At 37.7% G+C, this 25,697-nt stretch overlaps 1 protein-coding gene across 1 annotated transcript in view; it reads left to right on the top strand.

Moving 5' to 3' along the window:
* The window catches only part of LOC124158532 (laminin subunit alpha), a 115,621-nt gene that overhangs the window by 64,430 nt on the left and 25,494 nt on the right, over positions 1 to 25,697 (top strand). Inside the window, exons 28-43 of the mRNA XM_046533669.1 lie at positions 294 to 531; positions 2,167 to 2,395; positions 3,159 to 3,286; positions 4,050 to 4,174; positions 4,956 to 5,129; positions 9,553 to 9,683; positions 10,339 to 10,489; positions 15,057 to 15,283; positions 15,853 to 16,020; positions 17,691 to 17,853; positions 18,538 to 18,826; positions 18,922 to 19,061; positions 21,279 to 21,412; positions 22,415 to 22,570; positions 23,999 to 24,186; positions 24,617 to 24,825. Of these exons, the coding sequence (XP_046389625.1) occupies positions 294 to 531; positions 2,167 to 2,395; positions 3,159 to 3,286; positions 4,050 to 4,174; positions 4,956 to 5,129; positions 9,553 to 9,683; positions 10,339 to 10,489; positions 15,057 to 15,283; positions 15,853 to 16,020; positions 17,691 to 17,853; positions 18,538 to 18,826; positions 18,922 to 19,061; positions 21,279 to 21,412; positions 22,415 to 22,570; positions 23,999 to 24,186; positions 24,617 to 24,825 (2,850 nt within the window). The remainder of the gene's footprint in view (positions 1 to 293; positions 532 to 2,166; positions 2,396 to 3,158; positions 3,287 to 4,049; positions 4,175 to 4,955; positions 5,130 to 9,552; positions 9,684 to 10,338; positions 10,490 to 15,056; positions 15,284 to 15,852; positions 16,021 to 17,690; positions 17,854 to 18,537; positions 18,827 to 18,921; positions 19,062 to 21,278; positions 21,413 to 22,414; positions 22,571 to 23,998; positions 24,187 to 24,616; positions 24,826 to 25,697) is intronic.

The raw sequence follows: 25,697 nt of genomic DNA, 5'->3' as shown, positions 1-25,697 counted from the left end.
TTATGGGGGTTAACTTAAATTATAGCCGTTGAAATGGCCACAATCACGAAAAAAAAGTCAAATAATTCAGGCCGATAAATCTGCCCCTGGCAGTTTTTGCTCAACCAGCCAGGGCCGATATATCAGCCCGGTTGCAGTAAAAGGGTTAATGACCTATAGTATTTACAATACTAAAAAAAAATTCATTTTTACTTTTGGAATGACTCCCCTATTGTATAATTTTTTGCTGATAAATCCCTCCTAGCCCTGCTCTGACCTTTGCAAACACTCCATTGTTTGGTCTAACATTGCAGGCAGTGCCGTGAGTGGGGCGGATGTGATCCTTCATGGTGCCAACACGTATCTACTGCACTCATCCCTGGAGCAGCCCCCACCCGATGAGACCTACCACGGATACCTAGACCTTGTCGAGACCAACTTCATCCTGCCCAATGGATTTTCTGCTACACGAGAACAGCTGATGCAGGCCCTCCAGAATCTACGAGGCATCTACATCAGAGCCTCCTACTGGGAGCCAAGTGTCTTCACCAAGTAAGTGCACTCCAGACCCTAATCACTTGCTTTATGGCACTAATCAGGCCAGGCTTATATTGCTTGAGCAATTGAGAATAGATATCTTTCAGAGCAGCATGGAATTTCTTTTTTCCTCCTGAACAATAAAAGACTTTCATAAAAGCTAGGCAGAATGTCATCAGAGCGTTTCCTTTTTATTTGCTAACGGCTGATGTCATAGCTGCCACGTGCTTATTTAGGCAGCTAGCGGCTTGATAGATAGACAGATATAGATAAATCAGTTCTGGAGAACCAATTGTAAAGTAAATTCCATTGTATGTTGATTCATCATTATTTCTGAGCAAGGAATCTGAAAGAGCATCAGTATTAATCCATTCAGTGTTCGCATCAGTGCCAAGTATATGAAATATAGTGATTATGATTCACATTATGTGAAAAAATTTGTTCCATTAAAACATAAGACTTACAATTAAATGACTGATAATGCAGTGGAAAGGAAAGCAGTGAAATTTGAAATTTTAAAAAGCACTCAGAAAATCAGCCTAGATTGTATGTTCAATCCATCGTATATGGAACCCGGACTCTTACATGTTGATGCTATTCATGCACAACTCTGACTCAAATTAATGACCTAAATTAACTAATGCCAATCAGTTAAGGAGACGAGATAAATTACTTCGGTAGGTTGGCTATTCTGACCATATAGCAAGTAATGTTTGTGGCCATTGCACAGCAATGGATTTTGATGAATATATAAATAAAGAATAAGATTTGAGTCAAGAAATACTATTAATATGCTTAAAATGAGAGCAATTCCATGTGTAAATAGTGCAAGTTCAAGTTTTATCAAGAGAGTGTTAAGGTTATTTGATTAGGCTAAGCAGTGTTGGGATGTTTCCCTGAGGAATGAATTTGCACTACATATATCGAAATTGCGCTTCGCGAGGCATGGCTGTAGTGGTTTTCTTTGGATTTTCAATGAGTGTGATCAATAGGGTAGTTTCCTTCATCAAAGAAAACGAAAGGCATTGATTGCGATTCGTTACCCACGATTAGTGTATTCATAATATACAAATTATTTTGTTTTAGAAATATTGGTTTAGATGAATGGCAAGGGTCAGTTTTATCCTCATTTGAAAAAGGCCAGATTGGCGCCCATGCGATGCCACTCCATGTGACGTCACAGGGACCTAGTATCTATACGAGAAGATAGGAGTTTTACATCGTCTGAGATTACCAATGCATGCATGAGGCACAGAGCTCAGGGAAACATGTCTTAAAAATCACCTATTAAAACTGGCTAAGGTCGGAAAGTTTTCTTCGTTTGATAAGGTATTAATAAACCTTTTTTAAGCCAAGCGCTACCAGACAGCAAGGTACTCAGCTACCCTCTAGCATCCTGCGCTCAGAGCCTCGATCAAGGTCACCTCACAAGGCGGGAGTGGGAACCAGAAATACGTCACACGGAGAGATTTCCTTACCCGTCGTGTTTTCGCACGCTTGAAAATTTTCACTTTTCATTTAATCGCGAAAAATAGATATCGTCATTTAAAAATCTAAATACGTGAAATACGTACTCCAAGAGTAATAATCTTTTGATTTAGGCAATAAAAAATAATAGGAAACCACCCTATTATAATTTTTGTTCTTCAGGTTGGAGCACGTGGTGCTGGATACAGCTGAGAAGGACTACAATCCACGTGCTGGGAAAGCACTCTCGGTCGAACAGTGCAGTTGCCCACCAAACTATCAGGGCCTGTCGTGTGAGGAATGCGCTCCTGGATACTACCGCTCTAAAGTCGGCTCGTACGGTGGATTCTGTGTCCCTTGCCAGTGCAATGGCCATGCTGACACTTGTGATCCTACTACTGGAGTATGCATTGTAAGTACTTTTGACCACCATTTGACAGGATACATACCACACTTTGGCCAAATTCCAATCCACTTTGAGGTAACTAGTTGTATTTAAAATTCCCCAGTTTCTGTAAGTGATATCACCTGCTTTAACTTAAGACAAATTTTTCAACCAAAGTAAGACGTAAAACGGCTGGTACAACTGAAGATATTTTATAGAGCCTACTAAAGAGCCATGGCAGATACAGGTCAAACCAATGACTATATAATTTTTTCTTAAAATTTTATTTTATCAACCAAAGTGACAGTTTTAGGTTGAAAATAGTTTTTTAACATAATGCTCTTATGATTTAAAGTCTCATATAGAAAACTTATCATCTTATTTTTTACTCGTATCTGGTGTGTACGTGAGCTTCCAAAATTTTCAACTAGAGATTTAATGTTTTGGTTGAATTTTATTCATTTGTTCACACTCATGTCCAGCTGATAATTCAAAATAGTGCTTCAAAATTGATATAATAGCCTCTATTACAATTTCTGTTTTTTAATTCATTAATAAAGAATGCAACAATTATTTTTTTTAATTTTCTGAGACAATGTTACACAAAAAGGGAAAAGAGTTGGGGAAAATGCCTCTCTTGTCCTCAAGGAGGGAGAGGGGATGCGAGAAGTTATCAATAAATTATAGTCTAGTAATTCTTAAGTTCATTTGTAAGATATTACAAGTTTATAACTGATTCAGAATAGCGAAGAGATCCCTCATTAATTGTGTTAATACCTTACTATTCCAGGACTGCAAGCACAACACAACTGGGGAGCACTGTGAGAAGTGTGTGGCAGGATTCCATGGTAATGCAACATATGGGACTCCGTTCGATTGTTTGATATGCGCCTGTCCCCTGCCGATAATGTCCAACAAGTAAGTGAGGCCCTCTTATTTGCAAAAATTCTAATGGTACAATCATAATGCAATCACTCAATACATATTGTGCAATAACTTTGCTCAAATTTTGGTGTAATTTTAAATCTCTCTCACTGCATTCTGACTAGAAAATGTTGCCAATAATGGAAATCTCAATATACTCACATGAAGACAAAATATGGGTAAGGTTTCATAGGAAAAAGCAGATGGTAATTTTTTAATCATAATTTGTACTCCTTTTATTAAAAATAGCCCAGAAAAGGGATGTTAGATAACTTGTGTCTCTAAAGCGAAAGTTTGTAACTGATATTCATTTTAACATTTTTTTTTCATGTACTATTGCCATGATTACAGTCTACATTTGCAATGTGTAGTGCTACCATAAATCCTCTCATTTAGGATGATGCAACATTCTTGTTATCTGGATTATATGCATGTTAGCTTATTGTTATCACTCATTATTAATTAATTGCTGTTATTAATTTTTATGTCATTATTAATATTAATTTTGTATTTTGGCTAACATCTTGAAAAAATGCAAGCCTGTCAACTAAAGAGTACCTGCATAATGTGAAAAATCATTTTTGGTGGAAGCATGTGGGAATTTTTAATATGTATTGGTATTGAATCCAAAACTTATTGTTTATCATATTTTTTAAGAGAGCCAAAACAGTTTTTTTTAGCAATGAAATGATATGAAAGTGGGTTATTACTAAAGTTGCAAGTACAAAAGCTGAATGCAAAATGTTAATCAATTCAGTTTTGCTGTGGGCTGTGATGTAAGTCCCGATGGAGTCAACATCCGATGTGATTGCTACCCTGGGTATTATGGGCCAAGATGCGAGGCATGTGCTGCTGGCTACTATGGGAAACCTGAAGTTCCTGGTTAGTAGGTGCTACTTCTAGGCTGTTTTGCACAGAATTTTACACCTTTGCTTCTTATGTACCTTAGTTTTGCCAACTTTTTTTAAAATGAGGAATACGAGGAAGTTAATAAAATTTTCCTTGAAAACTCTAATTTTTTGTGAAATGAAGTAAATAAGAAATTTAATTTAGGAGCCAACCTGCCACAGTCACAGTTGTCACCATTTATTTATCTTATGTATAGCACACAAGCAACTTGGTGGCCGTCAATTGTAAAAGGAAGTCTTTTGTTTCATTGGAATCAATAGAAAAAATACTCTTCCATTATGATAATGTACATGCTCTGATTTTTTTCATCTAATAATACCCATTATCTTGAGGTGATCTAAAGAAATAACTGATTTCCCTAGTAGAGCCCAAAGACAAGGTGCATGTCTTACATAAGGGAGTGTGGTACGTGAGAATATAGTGTTACTAATTTGCCAATTGGATATGGTGGACTGTACAGAAGTTTTATTTACTTCAATTCATCATATTGTTCCATCATATATTGCCCAAATACTTTTCCTTTAATAGTTTTGTGAATAGAATATGAATTATTATTCTTGCCCTCAAAGACATGTATAACTACAATATATCTAACCTGAGTTTAAATTGATAGTATTCAAAGGGCTTATGTCTTTGATGCATAAAGGAAAAATTTCCCCAGAAACATGGGAGGTTGGCAACACTAATGTATTCTATTATTAATTTAATTTTGCCTTTCACTCATTAAAATATATCCTTCGTTTGTAATTTTCAGGGGATTACTGCAAACCTTGTGAATGCTCTGGGAACATCAATCCAGATGAATTTGGTTCCTGTGATTCTGTGACTGGTGAATGTATACATTGTTTGAATAATACATTTGGGGAGGCTTGTGCCCTCTGTGCCCCAGGATACTTTGGGGATGCTGTTGACCTCAAAGATTGCCAAAGTAAGTACTTAATTCCAATGATGCCATAAGAATGTGTTCAAGTATATGAGACCAAAGTACATAAGAATATGTAATTCCATCTCTCTGAATTACAACTATCCTGAGTTGGGACTGTATATATTTTTTGAACAAATTTTGAAAAATCCCCAAAATTTGAAATTTTGAAAATTTCATTTTCATGTTGTGGCAATGTCTTCTTATTTTGATATAATTCTCAGCTGTTTTTTCATGGAGAAGGGAGCTACAGATAGATTTTGACCTGTAGGTGATTTAGTAATATATGTGCGTAATTTCCAACTTATGACCAATCAAGCCCAAAACCAATTCATTGAGATATATCCTGTTAGTAAGTGCAAGAGTATCTGTACTAATGAAATCCAGGAGTTAATGGTCAATTTCCACAAGCTAATAGTGAAACTAATCAATTGCTGGTCACTTCTCACCAGTAACTGGTATGGTGAATCTATCTTATAGCAGGATATCCATATACAGAGTTCATACTAATCAGTTAAGTCATAGAAATGTCAGAAACATTGGTATGAGGCGTGAAATATCCCTATTTTCAAGTCATAAGTCTTTAAGTATCCCAGGCCCTTCCCATTCAAAATGAATTGAGAAAAACCTCCTTTATCTCTTTAGTTATTAAATCTCCCCAGAATGAAGTCTATTTGTGGGCATTGATCAGTCAAATAACATCCTCAGCTTCTCGGGTACACTGGGTTACAATATCCATTTTGCTAACATTTCCACACTCAAGACGAGTGTTATCCTAAGGGCAGAGGTGAGGACAACGCACAACTAGACCTCACCTGTGCCCAGAGGGTGACACTCAACCAGAATGTTGAAATTCTGCCAAAATGGATATTGTAACCTGATGTACCTGAGAACCTGCAGACACTTACCTGTACAATTGCTAGGAGACCCCAAAATCCTACCTCAGGAAAGTGACTTCTCCGTTACAAGTTTTCCGGTAGAAGCTTTTTTTACATGAAGATGTCTTGAGGCAAAGAAATTTCTCCAGTGACCATGCTGGGATCTTCTGATGAGAATTTCTCAACCTTAGGAAAAGGTTGGGTGTCCAAGAATGCCCAAGTCTATTTCATCATTACGAAACATGCTTTTTCATTAATGTGGCCATAGTTTCTTGCTTCTTCAAAAATATCATAAAGAGGGTCCACTGCTGCAAGTACATTCATGACTTATGTTTTCTAAATCAATTATTTATCCTGTGATACCGCAACACACACAACACATTTTTGTGGCGAACTCTCTTAAAACGAAAATCACCATTTTCTTGGTGTAATTGAATTCGCTTGGTGAAGATTTTCCTGCATATGTTTTTAAAAAACAACTGGTCAATTGCTGATTTTGATTCATATGCAGTTTCGCTGTTTGTTGTGGGTGCAACAGAAATAAAGGCTAGGGAACCCATAGGGCACGACAATGTGACTAGGAGCACTTGCATAGACGGATTTAGGGGGAGGGCATGGGGGCTCGTTTTTCTCCAGATGCTTAAAAAATAGACAATATTTTTAATACGGTTATCGTTAGGTTCGTTTTATTTTGTGTATCACAGAGCCTCAATCAATTAATTTCATATTAACCCTTTATGACCCAATGTTGCTTCTAAGCAACATCAAAAATGTGTACATTTTCACATATATTCAGGACAAATTTAAACTAGTTATTTTTCAGTGCTGCATAGTTTAAGGGCAAAATCTGTAGCTGGCACAATGATTATGATTGAAAAGAAAATTTTCACATTTTTCGCATGAGAAGTCTAGAAATTTAATTTCTCCCAGAACCAGCTCTGGGTGAGAAAGGGTTAATAACTTTCATATCAGAATAAAGAGAATATTTTCTACAGTAATTATTGTATTTTTTTAAATCTGGAATATGAGAAGACCTGCAAGACCCTTGCGCCCGCCCCTCCCAGAAAAAATCATGGATCCGCCCCTGAACGCTTGAGTCACAGAAGTGGGTAATGTAACCTGCCTACACAAAAATAGACCACCCAATGCCTTCAAGGGAAGTCCTTACCAAATGGTGTGTAGTTATGGGAAACTAGAAAGACAGACTTCGTGAGCACTCAAAGCACACCCTGATGAATGCCATATGGCCACCAAGGATTAACGACTAATTTATTTGGCCACCGTGGCCAACTTCACCATGAGAAGGCTCACAGATAGAAGAATGGGATGGAGAGCTGCATCAAACCAATCCTAGGATTGTTGACATATAATGATGGTCGTAAAACTTATGTGGAGTTATCTTACAATATGGTCATAGGAGAGGCCCAAAATACAGAATTAGAACCTTGATATTTTCCAAGACCTGAGAGGCTGTGGAAATTTTCTAGGCACCAAAAAATATCAACTGAGCAGTTACCGGTCAGTTCTCATTTGTAATTAAGAAACTGATCAATTAGTGATTTTCGTTAATGTTTCAGTAATTTTGCCATATTTTGTGGGCACAACAGTCTGGCAGTCAGTCTTGCAGGCAGTTAATTGGAAGTGGGCTTTCAGAAAGCTTGGGTGAAGCAACACTACACCTGAATAACAGATTGACTGTTCACAATGGCCACCTGGCATCATCAGCACTTCAACCTGAAGAAGCAAGCAAGAAGGGTTGGCAACTACAGTTTCTCTACTGTCACATGGCTAATTTAATCAATGCAGGAGATATTTTCAAAATTATTGTACTCCACAACTCCACTACTGGTAGAAATTGATGTGTTCCAATTTTATCTCTTTATTTTTTGTGGAAGATTCATTAAACCGAAAGTGGTTTCTCAGAATGTTTAAATCATCTGCTAAAAAATCTTACAGAAATATCAATATGTTGTGACAACACTTCTTATTTTTGTTTGAAAATGGAAAGTATCCTTAAGGACATTCAGCTTGGACTACACCCATTGATGTGGTGTGTGCCATCAGGGCATGGAGGATTATGTAAATTAATGTGAATTTGAGATTAATCCTCTGTGTATTTATAAGTAACATGCACAGTTGGGTCCCATCCAGGTTGTTGCAGATCCAATGTTAGTCAGACTTTGGATGAATTTCAGACCTAGGAAATTTAAGACTGGTATTTTGGGGTTATTTAAAAACCCTGTCCCACTATGAATTTCCATGTGGATTTATGAGTAATATGATATTTGATGATAATTGTTGAGGCTTTTTTGAAATACAGCGGACTCCCGATTATCCGGCTGTGGTTTATCCGTGTTGCGGCTTATCCATCTATGAGTTTTACACTTCATCGATGTTTTCTTCTTCATCGATCTGTATAAAAAAATTAATCGGACACATAAGCACCGATATATATTTGCATTTTAATGCAAGGCTACAATGGTATTATTGTTTCCATTAGAATCCTCTTCGTAAAAGGGAATTATTTTATTAACTATCGGACAAGGAATGTTTCAAGTGTACTTGGACATGTGCTCTACCATGCAAACGACGATCAGTGGCAGGAAAAAAAACTCTTGATTAATTTTAGAAGATTCTTCAATGGTTATCCAATCGCGAAGTAAGAGATATGTTTTCTGTAATTTTACATTTCATATCGCAAATGAGCAATTATTACCGTAGCCTCCCATTCAGTTGAATGTGGCCCAAAGGAACTGGAGGTTTTGTCATACTCAGACACATTTACGCCTTGACTAGTCAAGGTCAAACTGTTGGGGAAGGGAATGATAGAAGTGAAGGCAGCGAGGGAAGTGGAAGTAGAGATAGCATGATATTATAGCCAGGCACTCGCCTGCGTGGACAAAACGCCAACAGTCTAGGTTTCCTATAATCACTACTGCACGATGGGATAATCATTCGCCTATTACCTTCACGGAAGCTCCGTGTTCGTGTTATATAAACATCACGGTGCATGATTGCATACAGTGATCATGGAACCACGTCCTGCAGCAGTTGCATACTGGACAACTTGCGCGAGACGCAACTGCGTGGCATTGTGCATGACTGTGTAGTTTCCAACGTCACGCAGCGGTTTTGAAGCATTCGTGCAGACCAATTTTCTGAAACTGTGATTTTGCAGACGGGTGTGCAGTTTTCGGAAACCAAGCATTACATGGAGCAATAGAAATACGAGTGAAATCACATTATCGCCGATAAAAAGATTGTGGTCGGGAAAAGAAAGCTCTAAATGATTCCAGAAAGTGATCTAAAGTATCAGACAATGTGTGTAGTTAGTAATTGATTGTTTGATTTGCCTAAATTATGAAAATTTCAAGAAATTAGAGTGAAAGTTTGGATTATTTGTGTTTTCCAATTATTTGTGCCTCCTCTCCCCATCATTAGCCCGGATAACCGGGTGTACACTGTAGTGTAGAAAACTGGGTAATGTTAAAATATTTGCTATTGTACTATTTCATCACCTCATGATGTTTGCATCTCTTCTCCTCATTTAGGCTGCGTCTGTGATGAGTGCGGCACTGATCAATGTAACAGTTACACAGGAGAATGTGAATGCCATCCAAATGTCGTTGGAGAGAAGTGCGATCGATGTGCTGCCAACCATTGGGGATTCTCATCTTGCAACGTAAGTTATTCACATTCTGTGAGGCATATGCATGTGTTGACGAAACTTTGAGTTAGTTTATGTGAATTTATTTGCTTAAAAACTGTGCTATTATTTAATCATGGAAAAATTGCTGAATTTATTTCTACCAAAGTGAACTAATTTGTATTTTTGTTCATATACTCTTGAATATTGTTTAAACTCATTTTGGAAGCGCACCTTTTTTCACAAACATTCCAGCCAAAAATGAAAGTACTTTTCTTGTTCAAATATGTATGAAAATCTACTGTACAAGTTGGTCTTTACCTGACAATGGAACTCCAAGAAATGAGAAGTGTGAAACAAATTTTATAGAAAGAGTATCTCTCTTAATACATAGCAAATTTATGGTATGAAAAGACAGAAAGCTCACCAGTGTGACAGTACAGTGGCAGTCACAAGATTGAGTTGACTCTACACGGTTGGTCTAAGTCTACTCTCATCAAGTTTATGCTGAAAACAAGAGACTAAAAAATTCCCCGATCATAGCATACCACAACATCATGTAATCCTTTGTTGCTTCTGAATGGCTATACATATTCTGATTATTTATGGAATTTCATTAATAATAATTTGTCCACCACAGGCCACAGACTTCCAGTCTGATTTTCACCTTTGAACATTTTTGGTATTCCAGGGCTGTACATCGTGCAATTGCCAGGTGGCATCCGAGTCAAGCCAGTGTGATGATTTCACGGGCCAGTGCCGATGCCAGCCAGGTGTCAGTGGACGTACTTGTGACCGGTGCTCCCCCGGATACTGGAACTATGGTCCATCGGGATGTGTTAGTAAGTATAAAAAATAGAGATTTGAGTATTCTTTAATATTATGCATGTGAATAAATTTTCATGTCGTCAAATTGACTTGTAAAATGAAAATATGAGATAAAAGGTTCTCTATAAAGTAATAAAGTTCAAACTATGAACTTAGTGAAAAAAATTCCAAAATTTCTTTGTTCAGCACAATAATAATAATAATAATAAATTTATTTCACCATTGGCAAATTATACATCTGCAAGGCTAAAGTCAATATGAGATACCAGCATACATACATGATTGAATATGAGATACCAACATACATACATGATTGAAAATTTTCCAGGTTCTTGGGAATTCTCAAGATAATAATTTCACTATATGTACAAAACATTAGAAACAGAGCTGAGAGGGTTATAAACATACTAACAGAAAGTATGGAAAATTATAGGCATTCAAGTTGCCATCTAGAAAATTTCCTTTATAATGCATCCTCCAGGTATTCATTAATACTGTAATAGCATTTTTCAGCTAGGAGGCTTTTTAGTCTCCTTTTGAATTCGGAAGGTGATTTGCAATTTTTTATTTCATCGGAAACTTTATTGTATAGGATCGAGGCAGAGTGGTAGGGACCTTTTAGGCAGAGAGAGCTGGAATATTGGTTGGAATGGATGTTATTTCTAGAACGGGTGAGGTGATCATGGTAGGTAGAGTTTTGAAGAAAATGGGAAGGGTTAGCTTTGACAAAACAGGCACATGTAAGGATATATAAAGAAGGGAGGGTGAGGATTTTAGATTTAGCAAAGAAGATTTTACCGGGAGTGCAAATAGGGACATGGTACATAGCTTTAATGGCTTGTTTTGGGCTGAAAAGGCTCTTTTTGCTGCAGGTGAGTTTCCCCAAAACAGAATGCCATAAGAGATATGGGAATGAATTTTCGCGAAGTATACCATTTTTAAAGTATCCATTGATACAATCGGATACAACCTTCTAATCATAAATATACCCACGGAGATTTTTTTGAGTACGACCTGTACGTGAGGTGCCCAATCAAGATTGGTGGAGATTTGAAGTCCAAGGAACTTTGTGGTGTCAACATCAGAGGATTGTGAGATTTTGTCTATGTGAGGGATAAGATCCTTTTTGAAGGAGTTTTTATGTAGGAATTGGAGGAAGACAGTTTTCTGGTTGTTAACTATCAGTTTGTTCCTTTTACACCATTGATGCATTTCATTGATTGTGAGGTTAGTCCGGTCAACAATATTTTGAGCATTATTTGCAGTAATGATGGTCGAGGTGTCATCCGCGTAGAGAGTGATTTTAGAATGAGACAAATGAGTAGGGAGATCGTTGATGTAGAGCAGGAAAAGTATAGGGCCAAGGAGGGATCCTTGAGGCACTCCCCTTGTGGATTTCATGGGGCTCGATTTGATACTTGAGTTGGTGCTACTGCATTGATAGCATACTGTTTGATGCCTATCTCTTAGGTATGACATGATCCAATCCTGGACTGGACCAGTGATACCAAGAGCATTTACCTTATTTTGCAGAATGTTGTGGTCGATCAAGTCAAAGGCCTTGGTGAGATCAAAGAAGATTCCCACTGTGACTAGTTTATCATTGAGGCCCTGTAGGATATTATTTATCAGCTCAAAAGAGGCCGAGTTAGTAGATTTTCCAGCCCTAAAGCCATGCTGGTTTTCATGAAGTAAGTTACAAGTAGTTAAATAGTTGTGCAATCGCTTGAGGAACACTTTTTCAAACAGCTTTGAGAAAACAGATAAGATTGATATGGGTCTATAGTTATCTGCTTTGCTGTTTGAGCCTTTTTTGTGCACAGGGATTACGCGCGAATGTTTGATGGTAGATGGGAACTGGCCTGAAGAAAAGGAAGAGTTTACTATCTCAGCCAATGGTGTAGCAATGACATTAGATGCCGCTTTTAGTATGGGCATAGGGATATCATCAAGCCCTGCGGAATAAGAGTTATTAAAAGAATTTATAGTCTGTACAATCTCGGAAGGAACAGTTGGCGAGAGGAACATTGTGTGAAGTGAGGGGTGACAATGAAATTCACTGGGAGAGGGGGTATTTGCATCAAGTTGCGAAGCAATGTTGCAGAAATAAGAGTTGAACATGTCTGCAATTTTTTCAGGGTTGGTGAAAGTCTGGCCATTGAAGTTCATGGATGAGGGGTGGGTTTTATGGGAGGAGGCATTCGTTAAGTTACTAATTACTTTCCAAGATGATTTAACTACATTTGAAGAGTTGTTGATGTAATTTTCCACATGCAATCTTCTATGATGAGAAAGGAGGGTTTTAAACTCTTTTCTGGCCATGAGATACGTTTGGCGTAGATTAGGATTGTTGAATTTGTATTGAGAGTGGAGAGTGCGAACATGCTGTGACATTGCTTTGAGCTCAGGTGAGTAGATTTTCGATTGATAATTTGCTTGCTTTTGCATGATTTTTCGGGGCGGGAATGCAGAGTTAAAATAAGATATAAAAATATTATAGAAGGCATTGAATTTTTCATTACATTCCGAGGCCAGAAACACATCATCCCAGGACTCTTGAGCCAGGGCAGTTACAAATTCCATCATTGAATTTTCAGAGAAGATTCTTTTCATGGAATAGGTTGGGGAAGAATTTTTAATGGGATTATCAAAAACAATGGTTACATTGAGACCGAAGTGGTCAGTTAGGCCAGTGTCATGCGTTTGGCATAGTAGTTTTGATTCAGAAATGTCAGTTATGAAATAGTCGATGAGGGACTGACATTTGAGAGTAGTTCTTGTGGGGTCAGCACAATGTACGAGGGTTGTACCATAAGTAAGGTTCCCATATTTTTTTTAAATACAAAACTTTGTTTATTGTTATCAATTTTCACATCGTTGAAAAGCTTACACTTTTGCCTATTTTTCAATGTAATCTCCATTTTTTTCGACACACTTTAAAGACAGTGCTCCAGCTTTTCTATCCCTAAGTTGAAGAAGTCTCCCACCAACCCGTTGAGGAAGTGTGTGACCTCTGCTCGGACTTCATCGTCGCTCTTGAAGCATTTGCCACCTAAGAGTTTTGTTTTGGGGATTTAATGAAATACCCACGCTTCATCTCCGGTGATGATAGAGACCAACAACTTCTCCTTGTAGCCCCCCCCCCCTAAAATTGTTGAAGAAATTTGCGAGCACAGTCAAAGCGTTGCTCCACGTGTTCGTCAGTCAGCATCTGGGGGACCCAACAAGCACACACCTTGCAATAACCCAACGTTTCTGTTAAAGTTCTTTCAATTGTGCTGTGGGAAGCATCAGGAATGTGTTCAGCAAGTTCACGGACAGTGACCCTCCGATCTTTGAGCAGCTCACTGTTGATCTTCTGGACAATCCAAAACCGGCTGTCTTCCACTCCGTTCTTCATTGTGAACTTGTGAACTTCCGTGCGACCCTCAGCAAAAGCCCTGCAACATTTGCAGACGTGCTGAATGGACATGCACTCTTCACAATAAAATTCAGTCAGTTGCTGATGAATCTCCAATGGCGGTAAATTCCTTGCGTGGAAAAATCGTATTACTGCTCAATCCTCACACTTGTCGGGAACGGGGATCATCACTTTCATTGTTGACGGTTGCTAAGCCAATAATGAGCAGCACAGTGAATCGCAGACTGGCGGACTCGAGAGTAGGGGAACCACTGCGCACGGCACTGTTGTGGGCTTTAGTCTAACACCTTTCCACAACATTGTAGCTCATTGGGAACCTTACTTTTGGTACAACCCTCATAGGGGCTCGAAAAAAGTAATAGTTCGCATTTTTTATGCGCTTATCCAAGCCCCTTCTCCCCATATTTGTTGGGAGTTTTGTGTTCTTTCAATTTAATGTGTTTTATTGCCTGATCTTTGAACCTGATTTTATTGATTCATTCATCTAAAACTGGGTAGAATTAAAGCTTAACAATGCATTTTGTAAAAGTGCTACCAATCGGGCAGCTGCCTATGTCAAACACTATGCAGCAGGAAGCTACTAAGAAATTTACCCATTTCAAACTTCCCAAATTTTGCACAAGTTTTATTAAGCCCCAGTTTGTTAAGTTATTAAACCTTAATTAAGTTTTATTAAATTATTATTAAGTTTTATAAATTAAATTATTAAGTTTGTTAAGTTATTAAACCTCTGTTTCCCTGTATTTTTAACACTTTAGTCAAAAGTGCATTTTTTTAGATGGTCCTTTCAAAAATTCAAAATAAATGCTTTACCGTAATACCGAACAAGTTCCACTATATTGATATTTTCAGTGGTATACCTTTCATTTGAGGCTTTTTTTAGCCTTTGACTCAGTATTATTCTTTAAACTAGGCACTGATAAATTCAGGGTATGATGAATGACTTTACGCTGCAATGCTTGAGTATGTAATGACTGTAGAGTAAAATACTTGAGTATGTACATGCAAAATGAATCTTTGCTATCATGAAAGTTAATCTGTGTTGATCCTATCTCTTTGGCACTATGGCAGCATCAAAATCAATGCTCTAGTTAGCTTCAACAATGCTGTGCCTATGCATAAGTCACCTCTAACCTGATTTCATTTTTGCTGTCTTACAGCTTGTGGATGCAACACTGAATACTCGGTTGGAGTGGGATGCAATGCTAACACTGGTCAGTGTGAGTGCTTGCCAGGTGTGATTGGGGAGAAATGTGACCACTGTCCATATCGCTGGGTGCTGGTCCAAGATCAGGGCTGCTTTGAGTGCGACTCTTGCATTCATGACTTGCTTGACGTCACTGGGAACCTCATGGATACCCTTGGTCCAGTGGCACGGGATTTCAATGTGAGTCAGCGATTTTTGCAAAATCCCATTTTCGTGTTAATAAATGGGCTTCTATAAATGAAATTATAAATGAAAATGAAAAAACTTTGAGAATGTCCACAGTATTTATTAATAGGGCTTCTCTTCATTATGTGTACAATGAGTATTTATCTTGATAATTACACATGTTCAGAGAAATGGATTATAATCACTCGTGATTTATGAAATTTTGAACTCAACTGAAAAACATCTCCTGGTTAGGTATGAGATGAAACTCATGATAGTCACAGTCAACCTATTCTCTACAATTTACACTGATATGGGTTCTAAACCTTGATATTGCTGAAACAGTCTAACTTTTAAAATACATGCTTTTACAAGTCCTACAATTTCACTATTATTGTGCAGTAGATTTCTGGTTCATGCTGAATGCACTGTATGATGTTTTGACTATATGATCTTAGCTGATTATTTTGCTTTTTTTATATTCCTTTTCTCTGTTATTTTAATTGTTAAGCTAACCAAGCCTTTAGTTACAATAGTAGGCCAGGCTTACCGCAGAGGTAATTGTTTGCTAATTTTTCTTGCAGACCATAGCACTAGGATTTTTCACCACACAGAGGCTCAAGTATATAAATCAGTCAGTGTGGGAATTGACTCCTGAAGTAGAATTGCTGGATCCAATGAGAATTGACTTGCAGCCATTAGAAAATGACCTTGCAAGCCTTAAAGAAGCATCTAGGAACCTTCACCGTGCTGTGAGTATCTTTTGAACACTTATTCATTATTTATTTGAAATTTAATAAAATGGTATGTTTATGATGAAAAAAAGAATAAATATTATTCTTGTTAGTTTTTGTTGATTCCTGAGAATATAAGTAAAAAACCTACTCCCAGGTTAAAACTGTTCTGATGAGCTTTGTTTATATTTTGAGACCCTGCTCCAGTTTAACACTCTCTGGTTCCATATTAATGCTCTTGAAATTTCCATGATGCTCTGCGATAGCTGGGCCCCATGCATCCTATGCATCAATCAGAATTGTATTCTGCCACATTTTTATTTCATTTCTGAAAGGGAAATCCCTCGCTTAAAACTAACATAACTGATTGTTTTCAATAATACATTATATGATTGAAGAAAAATTTTGAAACTCGTTAATTAGGTCAAGATTTTCATCGTTACAAATCTTGTGTCATCTTGTTGTGGGATAACTTAATGGCAGTGATACTCCCTTGTGGCTTGTTTTGATATTGTTTAAAGGCTGGTATCTTTCGATCTGACTTATTATTTTTTATGTATTTAAAAATCCTTACTATCATGGAATGCAGCGTACAGCATATATGCAATAGGGTGGTTTCCTATTATTTTTTTATTGCTTTAATCGAAAGATTATTACTCCTGGAGTACGTATTTCACGCTTTTAGATTTTTAAATGACAACATCTATTTTTCGTGATTAAATGAAAAGTGAAAATTTTCAAGCGCACGAAAACGCGACGCTTAAGTATGAATGCCGGGAAATATCTTCGTACGTCGTATTTCTGGTTCCCCCTCCCGCCCGGTGAGGTGACCTTGAGGCGAGGCTTAGCGCTGATACGTCGCAGGATGCTAGCGGATAGCTGAGTACCTTGCTGGATGGTAGCGCTTGGCTTAAAAAAGGTTTATTAATACCTTATCAAACGAAGAAAACTTTCCGAACTTAGCCAGTTTTAATAGGTGATTATTAAGACATGTTTCCCTGAGCTCTGTGCCTAATGCATGCATAGGTAACCTCAGACGATGTATAACTCCTATCCTCTCGTGTAGAAACTAGGTCCCTGTGACGTCATGCGGAGTGGAATCGCATGGGTGCCAATCTGGCCTTTTTCAAATGAGGATAAAATTTGACCCTTGCCATTCGTCTAAACCGGTATTTCAAAAACCAAATAATTTGTGTATTATGAATACACTAATGGTGGGTAACGAATCGCAATCAATGCCTTTCGTTTTCTTTGATGAAGGAAACTACCCTATTGCTGTCAAGGGAAGTCATCTATCACTTAAGTTTGGTGGTACATTTGTGACTTGTATAATGAGTAATTCATTTTGTTATTTTTCAAAGTATTTGAAGACACTTTATTGAGACTTGATTGGGTTATAAAAACTTGAAGTTCTCATTAATGGTAAAATGATCGCATGCATGAAAATATGTACTCTGAATCTAAATATGAATCCTAATGGAGCCTATAGCCCAATCGCTGTTTTTAGTTATTCATAATTATGTAATGGCAAAATGTCTAAAAATGGAATGAAAACAATGTATGTCTGATTGAGGTTTAAACGTTTGTGCAGCTTTTTTAACAGCATTATTTTATTTTCAAAAGAGAGTCACCGAATCTTAGATCTACTGATATGTATAAGTGTCGTCCAAAATTTCATTTGCGCAAAGGTGGATTATGCTGTTAGTAGAAGTGATCGCGCCAAGCAGGAGGGTGATGAAGTTCGCAGTGAGGCACTCAAAGTTGAGGAGTTGATTGAGAGAGCAGTTGAGGGCGCCACAGGCATTGTGCTCGAAGTTAGCGGCTTGGCCAACAGCTTGGAAGGCGGTGCAGGTAAGGCACTCTCCCCCTTCTTTGAGGTCACTGATTAAATTATTAGTAAAATTGGACATTGCAATATTTTCACTGAGTTTTGTTTTGACACTACGCGTTTCGTTGTTTCAAACAGCTTTATCAAGTGTAGCAACGAAACGTGTAGTGTCAAAATAAAACGCAGTGGAAATATTGCAATGTCCAATTTTAATAATATTAAGAATTTCCACCACATCGTACCTCACGTCATACAAGATATCACTGTTTAAACTTGAACATAGTTTTCTTCATATTGTATACTTTTCCCAGTAAGGTAAACAAGGATTTCTTTTCCAAATACAAACTCCAAGAAATATAGCATAATGTTTTATTTGCCAAAATATCTTGTGAGCATAAAATGCTGCTGGTTTTAATCAGTATCATTGTTTCGAAATGCTGGCAATGATGCTGATTTATGCCATTAAAATGTTGTGTTTACCCTAGATTTTTAACCCAGAACTCTGTCATAATATGATTTAATTTATGGCCAAGTCTCCGAATTTTGCCTTTGTGGTGCATATTTATGTCTTGCATTTCTAAATAAAGGATTTTATTAATTGTGTGGAGGTTGTACAAAAATATTCAGCTTTATGTTACTTTTTAGTGCCTAAGCAGGAATTTCCGTTTTCTTTTGATTTCACCACTTGTATATTTCCCTTTGTTTAGGACCTAAGGTGGACTACGCTCTTATCGATGCACAAAACATTCTCAAAGAAATCCAGGAGATTGACTTTGAGCCTTATCATAAAAAAGCTAGGGAAGAGTTGGAGAAATCTCAGGAAGTCCTGGACAGTATGATGGACTTTAATGTGCCCATGTTCAATCAGTCAAAGGAGTTTGAAGATCTGCGCAAGAAAATTGAGGAGTTTGATGCTAAACTGGATGACTTGAGAAACAACAGTGCCATGGCTGAAAAGAAATATACTGAAGCAGAAGCACTGAATTTACAGAATAGGTAAGTGGCGGCTGAAGACTGGTTGGGACATGTTTCAAATCTCTCTCATCATCAAAGAAACGTTCACACATTATTGCTTTTATTTCTTGTTTCAGAAATGCCAAATTTGCTCCCAAAGTTATGTCTGTAAATAACATGACCAAAGAGACTGAAAGTTCGATGGGAGAAGCCAAAGATTATCTCAAAAAATCCTTTGATATTCTTGGTCGAACGAACGACAATTTCCTAAATTTGAGTAAGTAGATTTTAAGATTACCATAAGTTAAAGGGGTTGGCTAGTTAATCATTAAGCAGATGCTATGATAATCTATGTCAATTCTCTAATTGCTGTTTTTGCTAATGTATTAGATTTTAAGGATAAAATAAAGCAATGTCAATGCAAAATCCTGGAATTTGCTTGGAGGAAAATGCCAGGATTTTCACTTCGATTTGAAAAATTCTACTTCATCAATCCAGATACTATCTACTAAGACATGTTTTCTAATGTGGTTGCAGTTCATTCCACAGAGCTAGGCGCTGATTGCTAGTTGCTTGCTTGTTTGACTATTTGCAGAAAATTTTGTCTCCCAATCCAATGCTTGATAATCATTCTAATTCTGCATACATGGTCTTACTGATTATGTTTAATTTGAATTAGCACACAAAATTTTCTATTCCTGAGAATTCCTTTTTATCATTTTTTGAACCCTTTCCTGCCAGTGCCTACAATAGTAAAACGTTTTCTGTGCTACGAGTAGCATGAGAATATTTGAAACCTCTCTGTGTGGAGTTCTTTTTTGGGGTCAAGTTAACCTGGTATTCTCGTACTTTCAATTTGGGGCCCAACTCCTTTACCCCAATCACTGGACTGCACCCTCTAACCCCATCTTAGCACGAATGGTCACCTTATTGTGTTACCAGTGTTTTTTTCAACCAAATATTGCATTTGATTTTCTATAATTGACTCTTCTAATAGAATTGCCAACATTTTTTAAGCAGTGTGGAATTTTAAATAGATTTCTAGCATTAATAACAAAAAAGTAGGTGTCCATAAACTACTAAGTCCAGAAGTGCATTATTTTTAACACTAGAATTTCATTTAAAAGTTGCCTATGCACAGAACAAGAATTCATTTCAAAGAATAAAAAAATTATAGTATGCAATAAAATATATCATTGCAAAAACCAATGTCAATATAATCATTTCGCAATGGATTCCTTGTGTGAGGATGATCGTAAATGAGTGGGAGGGTCGGCCTTAATGGGGAACATGCATGAAATTTGCTCATCATGCTAGTAAGTCTTATTGAATAGACGATTTTCTCACGAGTCCAAAGATATAAGCCAAAACTCTCCTAGCAATACACAAACGTCATTAAATGCTTATTAAATGTGATAGAATATCACTTGATGTCACGTGACCTGAAACGCCCTCTGACGTCATCGCACGGTACACCATTCTCATCGCTAAGAAAGTGGAAGGGCAGACTCTTGATTGCAATATATCGAAGTAAAAATCATCAACGAGCTTCGTAGTAAGTTCCTCAAAGAACAAGTTGACTTAATAGGGATTTAAGAAAACACAATACGACAGTTTACTTTTGGTCGACTTCCATATGGCGGCTGATTTTCTGAAAAATAGTGATTCCTTCCAAATCTCACCAAAGAATCCCCTTCATTTGTTTCAATAACGTCTTGGCAACCCAACATATTCACAATCTACTGTTTGACGTTAAAACAGCAATTATTTTCCCCAAGTTTTTATTTGAGCCCCTGCATAGACCGATTTTTTATCCACTTCCTCAGTCTGTCATCAGTGGATTCCGTGCCATGACGTCACGCTCCGATGACGTCGTGTTTTCAAGCAGCCGATGAAGATTGATTTTCAAAGACTCATAACTCAGCTAAAAAACATTATTCATCTGCAAAATTTTCGGTGAGTATATTTGAGATAGGGACCTTCTTATTCTAGTACTTTGACAAAATTGTGCATGTTCCCCATTGTCGATGAGTGGCCCTAAGGTCTCGCTAAGCTGTGAGACAGGCCGGTCCTGAATGCATCCGATAATTGCTACCTCAGCAGTCACTTCTCTTCCCTCACATAGGCTAGAGATGACGTCCCGTCGTTTGCGTTGAAAAATCCACGATAGCTGTACCTAAGGTCAGGTCTTCTAAGAATGTAAATGCCCGTCAGCTCCACTTGGCGTTCAGCAGGAAAGGGTTAAGATCATAATTGATAACTATGTTTGTATTGAATTTGCATAATAAAGTCAATGAGTATGTGAGTACAAAGTTCACAGAAATCCTAAAATTCAACATGTATTGCATCATGAGCTTTCCATATTTTAGTTTAAAAGTCTTATTCTGGTGCTTTGTGAGGTCTTTTCTCTGGTAATTTTGAGGAAGTCAGGCTGGAATCAGTGTGTTTATTTTCTGTTTCTCTCATCTACAAATGAAATCTTCTATTTCTGCAGATAAGATAATTGATGATCTGAATGAGGATAATAAGAAGATGAATGAGACGATTGAGCAGAAGGAGGAGGAGCTGAAGTCTGTGAAGGAACCAGCGGAGAGGGCCATCACTCATGCCGAAGAACTTTCGACAAGGGTAATGTAACAAATTCCTTCTCTTAATTTTGTTAATTATATTAGAACTATTTAAAACAGAACGCCAGACTATAAATAAGGTTTTCAGAACATGAGACTTTATCATACATTTTCTAATAACACTTAGCATATACATAACAACGAGGAATATGCGATATCAGCATTGCAATGTGACATGATATTTATCTGCCAAAAAAGAATATTCAAGCTTACTAATTGAACAAATATTGGAAGAAACAATTCCTCAGATCTTCTGGTGTTCTTCAGCAGATGACCTTAGAATGGATGAAAGAAGGGTGAACTGCACTTTTTTCATTAAGCTTCATCTTCTGAAAAGGGCGAGCAGAGGAAATGGGTAAATATCATACTCGCCATAGTGAAGTCCCCTCACTGAAGGACACTGATGAAGAAGCCCTACCTGGTAGTTTCATATGGGTCTTTAATATTGTTATGAGAATATTCTTGCTATTATATGACCATAGACAGAGAAGACAGAGAATCTACAACCTACCATGGTGCATATCACTTTAGCTAGATATGAGCTGGCCTGAGTTTCATGATTCCTGCCTGTCCTTTCATTATTAAACAAATCAATGTTAAGGACCATCCTCTGCTCTGATTGTAGGATGGGCATTATAATCATTCTTAACAATGGTTCTGATTGACTTATGATGTTTTCAGCAATAGAATAAGGAAGCTTTCTCAAATACGCAATTAATATTACCCTAGATGAGTACATATATTAATTGGACAAAAGCTCCTTTTTTTATTAAAAACTTAGGCATTTGAGTTCCAAGTAAAGAACTTGAGCCTAGAGCTGGAGCCAAGAATCAGACTGGAACTGAAAAAAAGTGGAACCAAGGCATCCTTACTTAAAAGGTGCTCTTGGGTCGTTGCTAACGGCTTCTGGGAGCAGCGATGCCTCTTGCTGCAAAAACCTACGTTCAGTGCTCTTGGTTGTTTATTTCTAGATTGATTTTAATGTGGCTTCAATTCTTTACAGGCCTCTGAATTGTATGACCTCTTGTCTGATACCCGCAACACTTCTGAAAATGCTGTTGCTGCTGCCAATGCATACAAGAACATTGTTGTTGCCATTGCTGATGCCATGCAGGCTGCCCAAGATGCTGGGAACGCTGCTAACAATGCCACAGATATGGTAATAATTAATAGGGAAATTGAAATGCCACGCTGTCATTTACTTCAAATCTCCTAGTAGGCCAAGTTGATGACTGAATGAATTTGTTTTTGACTCAGCAAATCCTTCGGCCCATCCTTCATTGGATGAACCTTGATCTCACAAAGATGTAAAATTTGGTCTCCATGCTTTAGTGTTGCCAGCTTTCCATAAGCTTGATGGCTCACCCTCTGTAAAACCTCATAAATACTCCCTCCCTCTACTTGCTAATTTTAAATCCATTTCTAAGCCATAAGTAGGGACATGTTAAGGGCATGAATTTGATAACGCAAATTTAAACATGAATTCAGGGTTTTTTCCACGAATAGGCGAATATCATTTTCTTGCGATTTCGAACAGTTATAGTGCAATTTTCATCATCTTTCATTCTTTAGTTCATGCTGTTACCACTAATGTTATACCTAAGCATATTTAAACGATGTTTCCCCGTTAAACTGAGGATCTGAATGGTTTTATTTTCAAATTTTCAATAACTTGTGGAATTTGTAAGGACCAACCCCTTTGTCATGTTTTTCGTTAAAAGATATAACTGTGCATCATGTCAATAGTGCCAGGTTTTTGCTTATATTTACCATGGTAAATGGTGTGCAAAACTGTTAGCTAATCTACTGCAAGGATGGCAATTAAGTAGTATCCTTTATGTTGCCATCAAAATAATGCGTAAAATAACACCACTTTTGGCCGTAAAAGAATGCATGTCTCTAGCCATACGTAAGGTGATGTATAAATAAGAAAATCTTATACACATTTTCTGTCTGTAACATTTCCTTGGATAATTTGGTAAAATCTCCAATTATCTAATTTCATGGGACATGAAAATGGCAACTTCATTTCAAATGGTTTTGTCAAGCATAAGGTGATGTGTGGGTTGCGTCCTCGCAGGATGTGCAATTAATTATTTAAATTAAAAATGCGAATCACAAAGTTAGCAGCTGCAATGAAGTGAAATGAAGAAGTCATTCACCATGTCTCATCAAATTTGTTAAATGGAGATCTTTCCATGTTTTCCATCGAAAGATTGCCCACAGAATATGTGAACATGACTTTCTAATGTATGTACCACCTTGTTTATGGCTTAGGAATGGATTTAAAATTAGCAGATAGAGGAAGGAAGTATTCATGACTCCTGTTGGTATGCTTGTGAAGGGGAGAGGAATTCTGTTTACCATAGTAAATGAAATTTCGATTTTCATGGCCATGGCATAGGAATAACATAGAGCAGTAGATCAAATAAAAAATTGTCCTTAAGTATATGTGGCACTACCAACTTATGTGTAGGGAAATATTTTTGACTCATAATACCTTGTTGGCTAAATATTGGCGTATTAGCTGCTGGTCTGTAATACTAAAACTGTAGGATTGATGATGGATGGATTATTTTTTTTCCAGTCTGAGGGATTAGGGGAGCGTACTGGTGAATCAGACCTAAGATCTTCAAAACTCTTGCAAGATGCGAGGGGAACGCTGGAGGCAGCTCAGGCTCACTTGACCCCCAACCTTGAAATAGCCAAGCAGAACATCCTGCAAGTGAAGGACCTCAATGATTATGCTGACACGGTGGACAAGAGTGTGAAGAGGTAAGGGAATGAGGGGGGAAGTGTGGTTAGATCAGAACACTGTGAAACGCTTTTGTACTCGGCCACAGTCCGTCAGCTGCTTGTGAGTTTCATTTCCCATTCCACGTTTTTGACATTGCCATTGGGTAGAGTCAGCACTCTGGGGGAATAATCAGGAACTTGCAACCCTTAATCCCCTAATCTATCTACTGGTTAGTGAAGATGTTACGGCCAAGCCTTTGAAATCATCATTATTTTGAAAATTTAGGCTTAGAATAGAAGTGTACAATTTTATTGAGCCTTTATTAAAGCTTTTTGAACCTTTTCAAATTAAATGACTTCAGTTGATCAAAATGATCTTCATTTCCCCTGAGTTGATTATGTAGCGGAGGTATAGTCTACTTTTAAAGAAGACCTAATTATGTGATATGAGGTGTCTATTTATTTGCAGCGCTCTTTCAAGTATTCCCAGCGAACCACTTGAGTCAATGGCCACGGAAGCTGCTAATGTTGCAGAAGAGGCAGAGGTTCTGGCTAAGGATGCTCTTGAGAAAATTGCCAACATTGCACTCAGTGTGCCAGATGACTTGAAGGAGGCCAAGCAGATTCCCAAATCCATAGACAATGCACGCAAGGACATTTACCATGTGCAGAACCAGGGTGAGCATTTTACTGTTTCTATCTTCCAAATTTTCAGCTTGGTTGAACCCAATGATCCTTACCATTATTCTAAGTCTCAACTCTCCAAAATTTGGGTTTTCTGAGACTTACCTGAGATATTTTCCCTCAAATATTCACTCTCTTAGTCTGAAGAGCGGTCACTTCAGCCTGGGGCACACTGAGGAAAACTAGGGTTTGGGGGACAGGGAGGACTGGAGAGAAAGGTATCAGGAAAGGAGGGATAGGCTCACAAGATTTGTGCATGGGCTTTGACGGTATGCCCGAATGAAGCTCACCAGGCCACATGAGGGGGGGGGGTAAACCTTACCTTACCTATTAGGCCTCTCAAAGCTCAGAAGGCTGTCAGATTCTCCAAAAACTCTTCCCAATCTCTTTGGATCTGGGTCATTCCATGTCAGTTCACCCAGGCATGGCACCCACCGACTCGGATTTTAATGAAATTTTTGTCACTAGCTACTATCACCTATCTAATAACCCATGTAAAATATTTCCACTCTCACTCTCATAGTTTGCAAGATATGAGGAGTCAAAGTTTGAGATGTTTGCTCAGAAGTGGCGCTAGTGGGAGTCAAATTCCAGAGTGCAGGGCACAGGGTAAAAATTCATAACTCAGAAACCACATAATATATTTGAATGAAATTTTGACCCCTTGTCTATCCAAGTGCATAGCTTCCATAGTAATGTCTTTTATTCCCCTTGCATTGTTATGCTAGCCAAAATGATGTCAACAGTTGTTAATTAACCGATTTTTTTAGCTCAAAAACATTACTTCATATTTTCTGAATTATCACCAAAAGGCAGAGCAGTTAACTCATCCAATTTTTTTTAAATTGAAGGTTAATATGTGCTCC

Source organism: Ischnura elegans, chromosome 5 (genome assembly GCF_921293095.1).
Source record: "Ischnura elegans chromosome 5, ioIscEleg1.1, whole genome shotgun sequence".
NCBI lineage: Eukaryota > Metazoa > Arthropoda > Insecta > Odonata > Coenagrionidae > Ischnura > Ischnura elegans.
The sequence above is the reverse complement of the archived record's forward strand: the minus strand, read 5'-3'. Positions and strand labels throughout refer to the sequence as shown.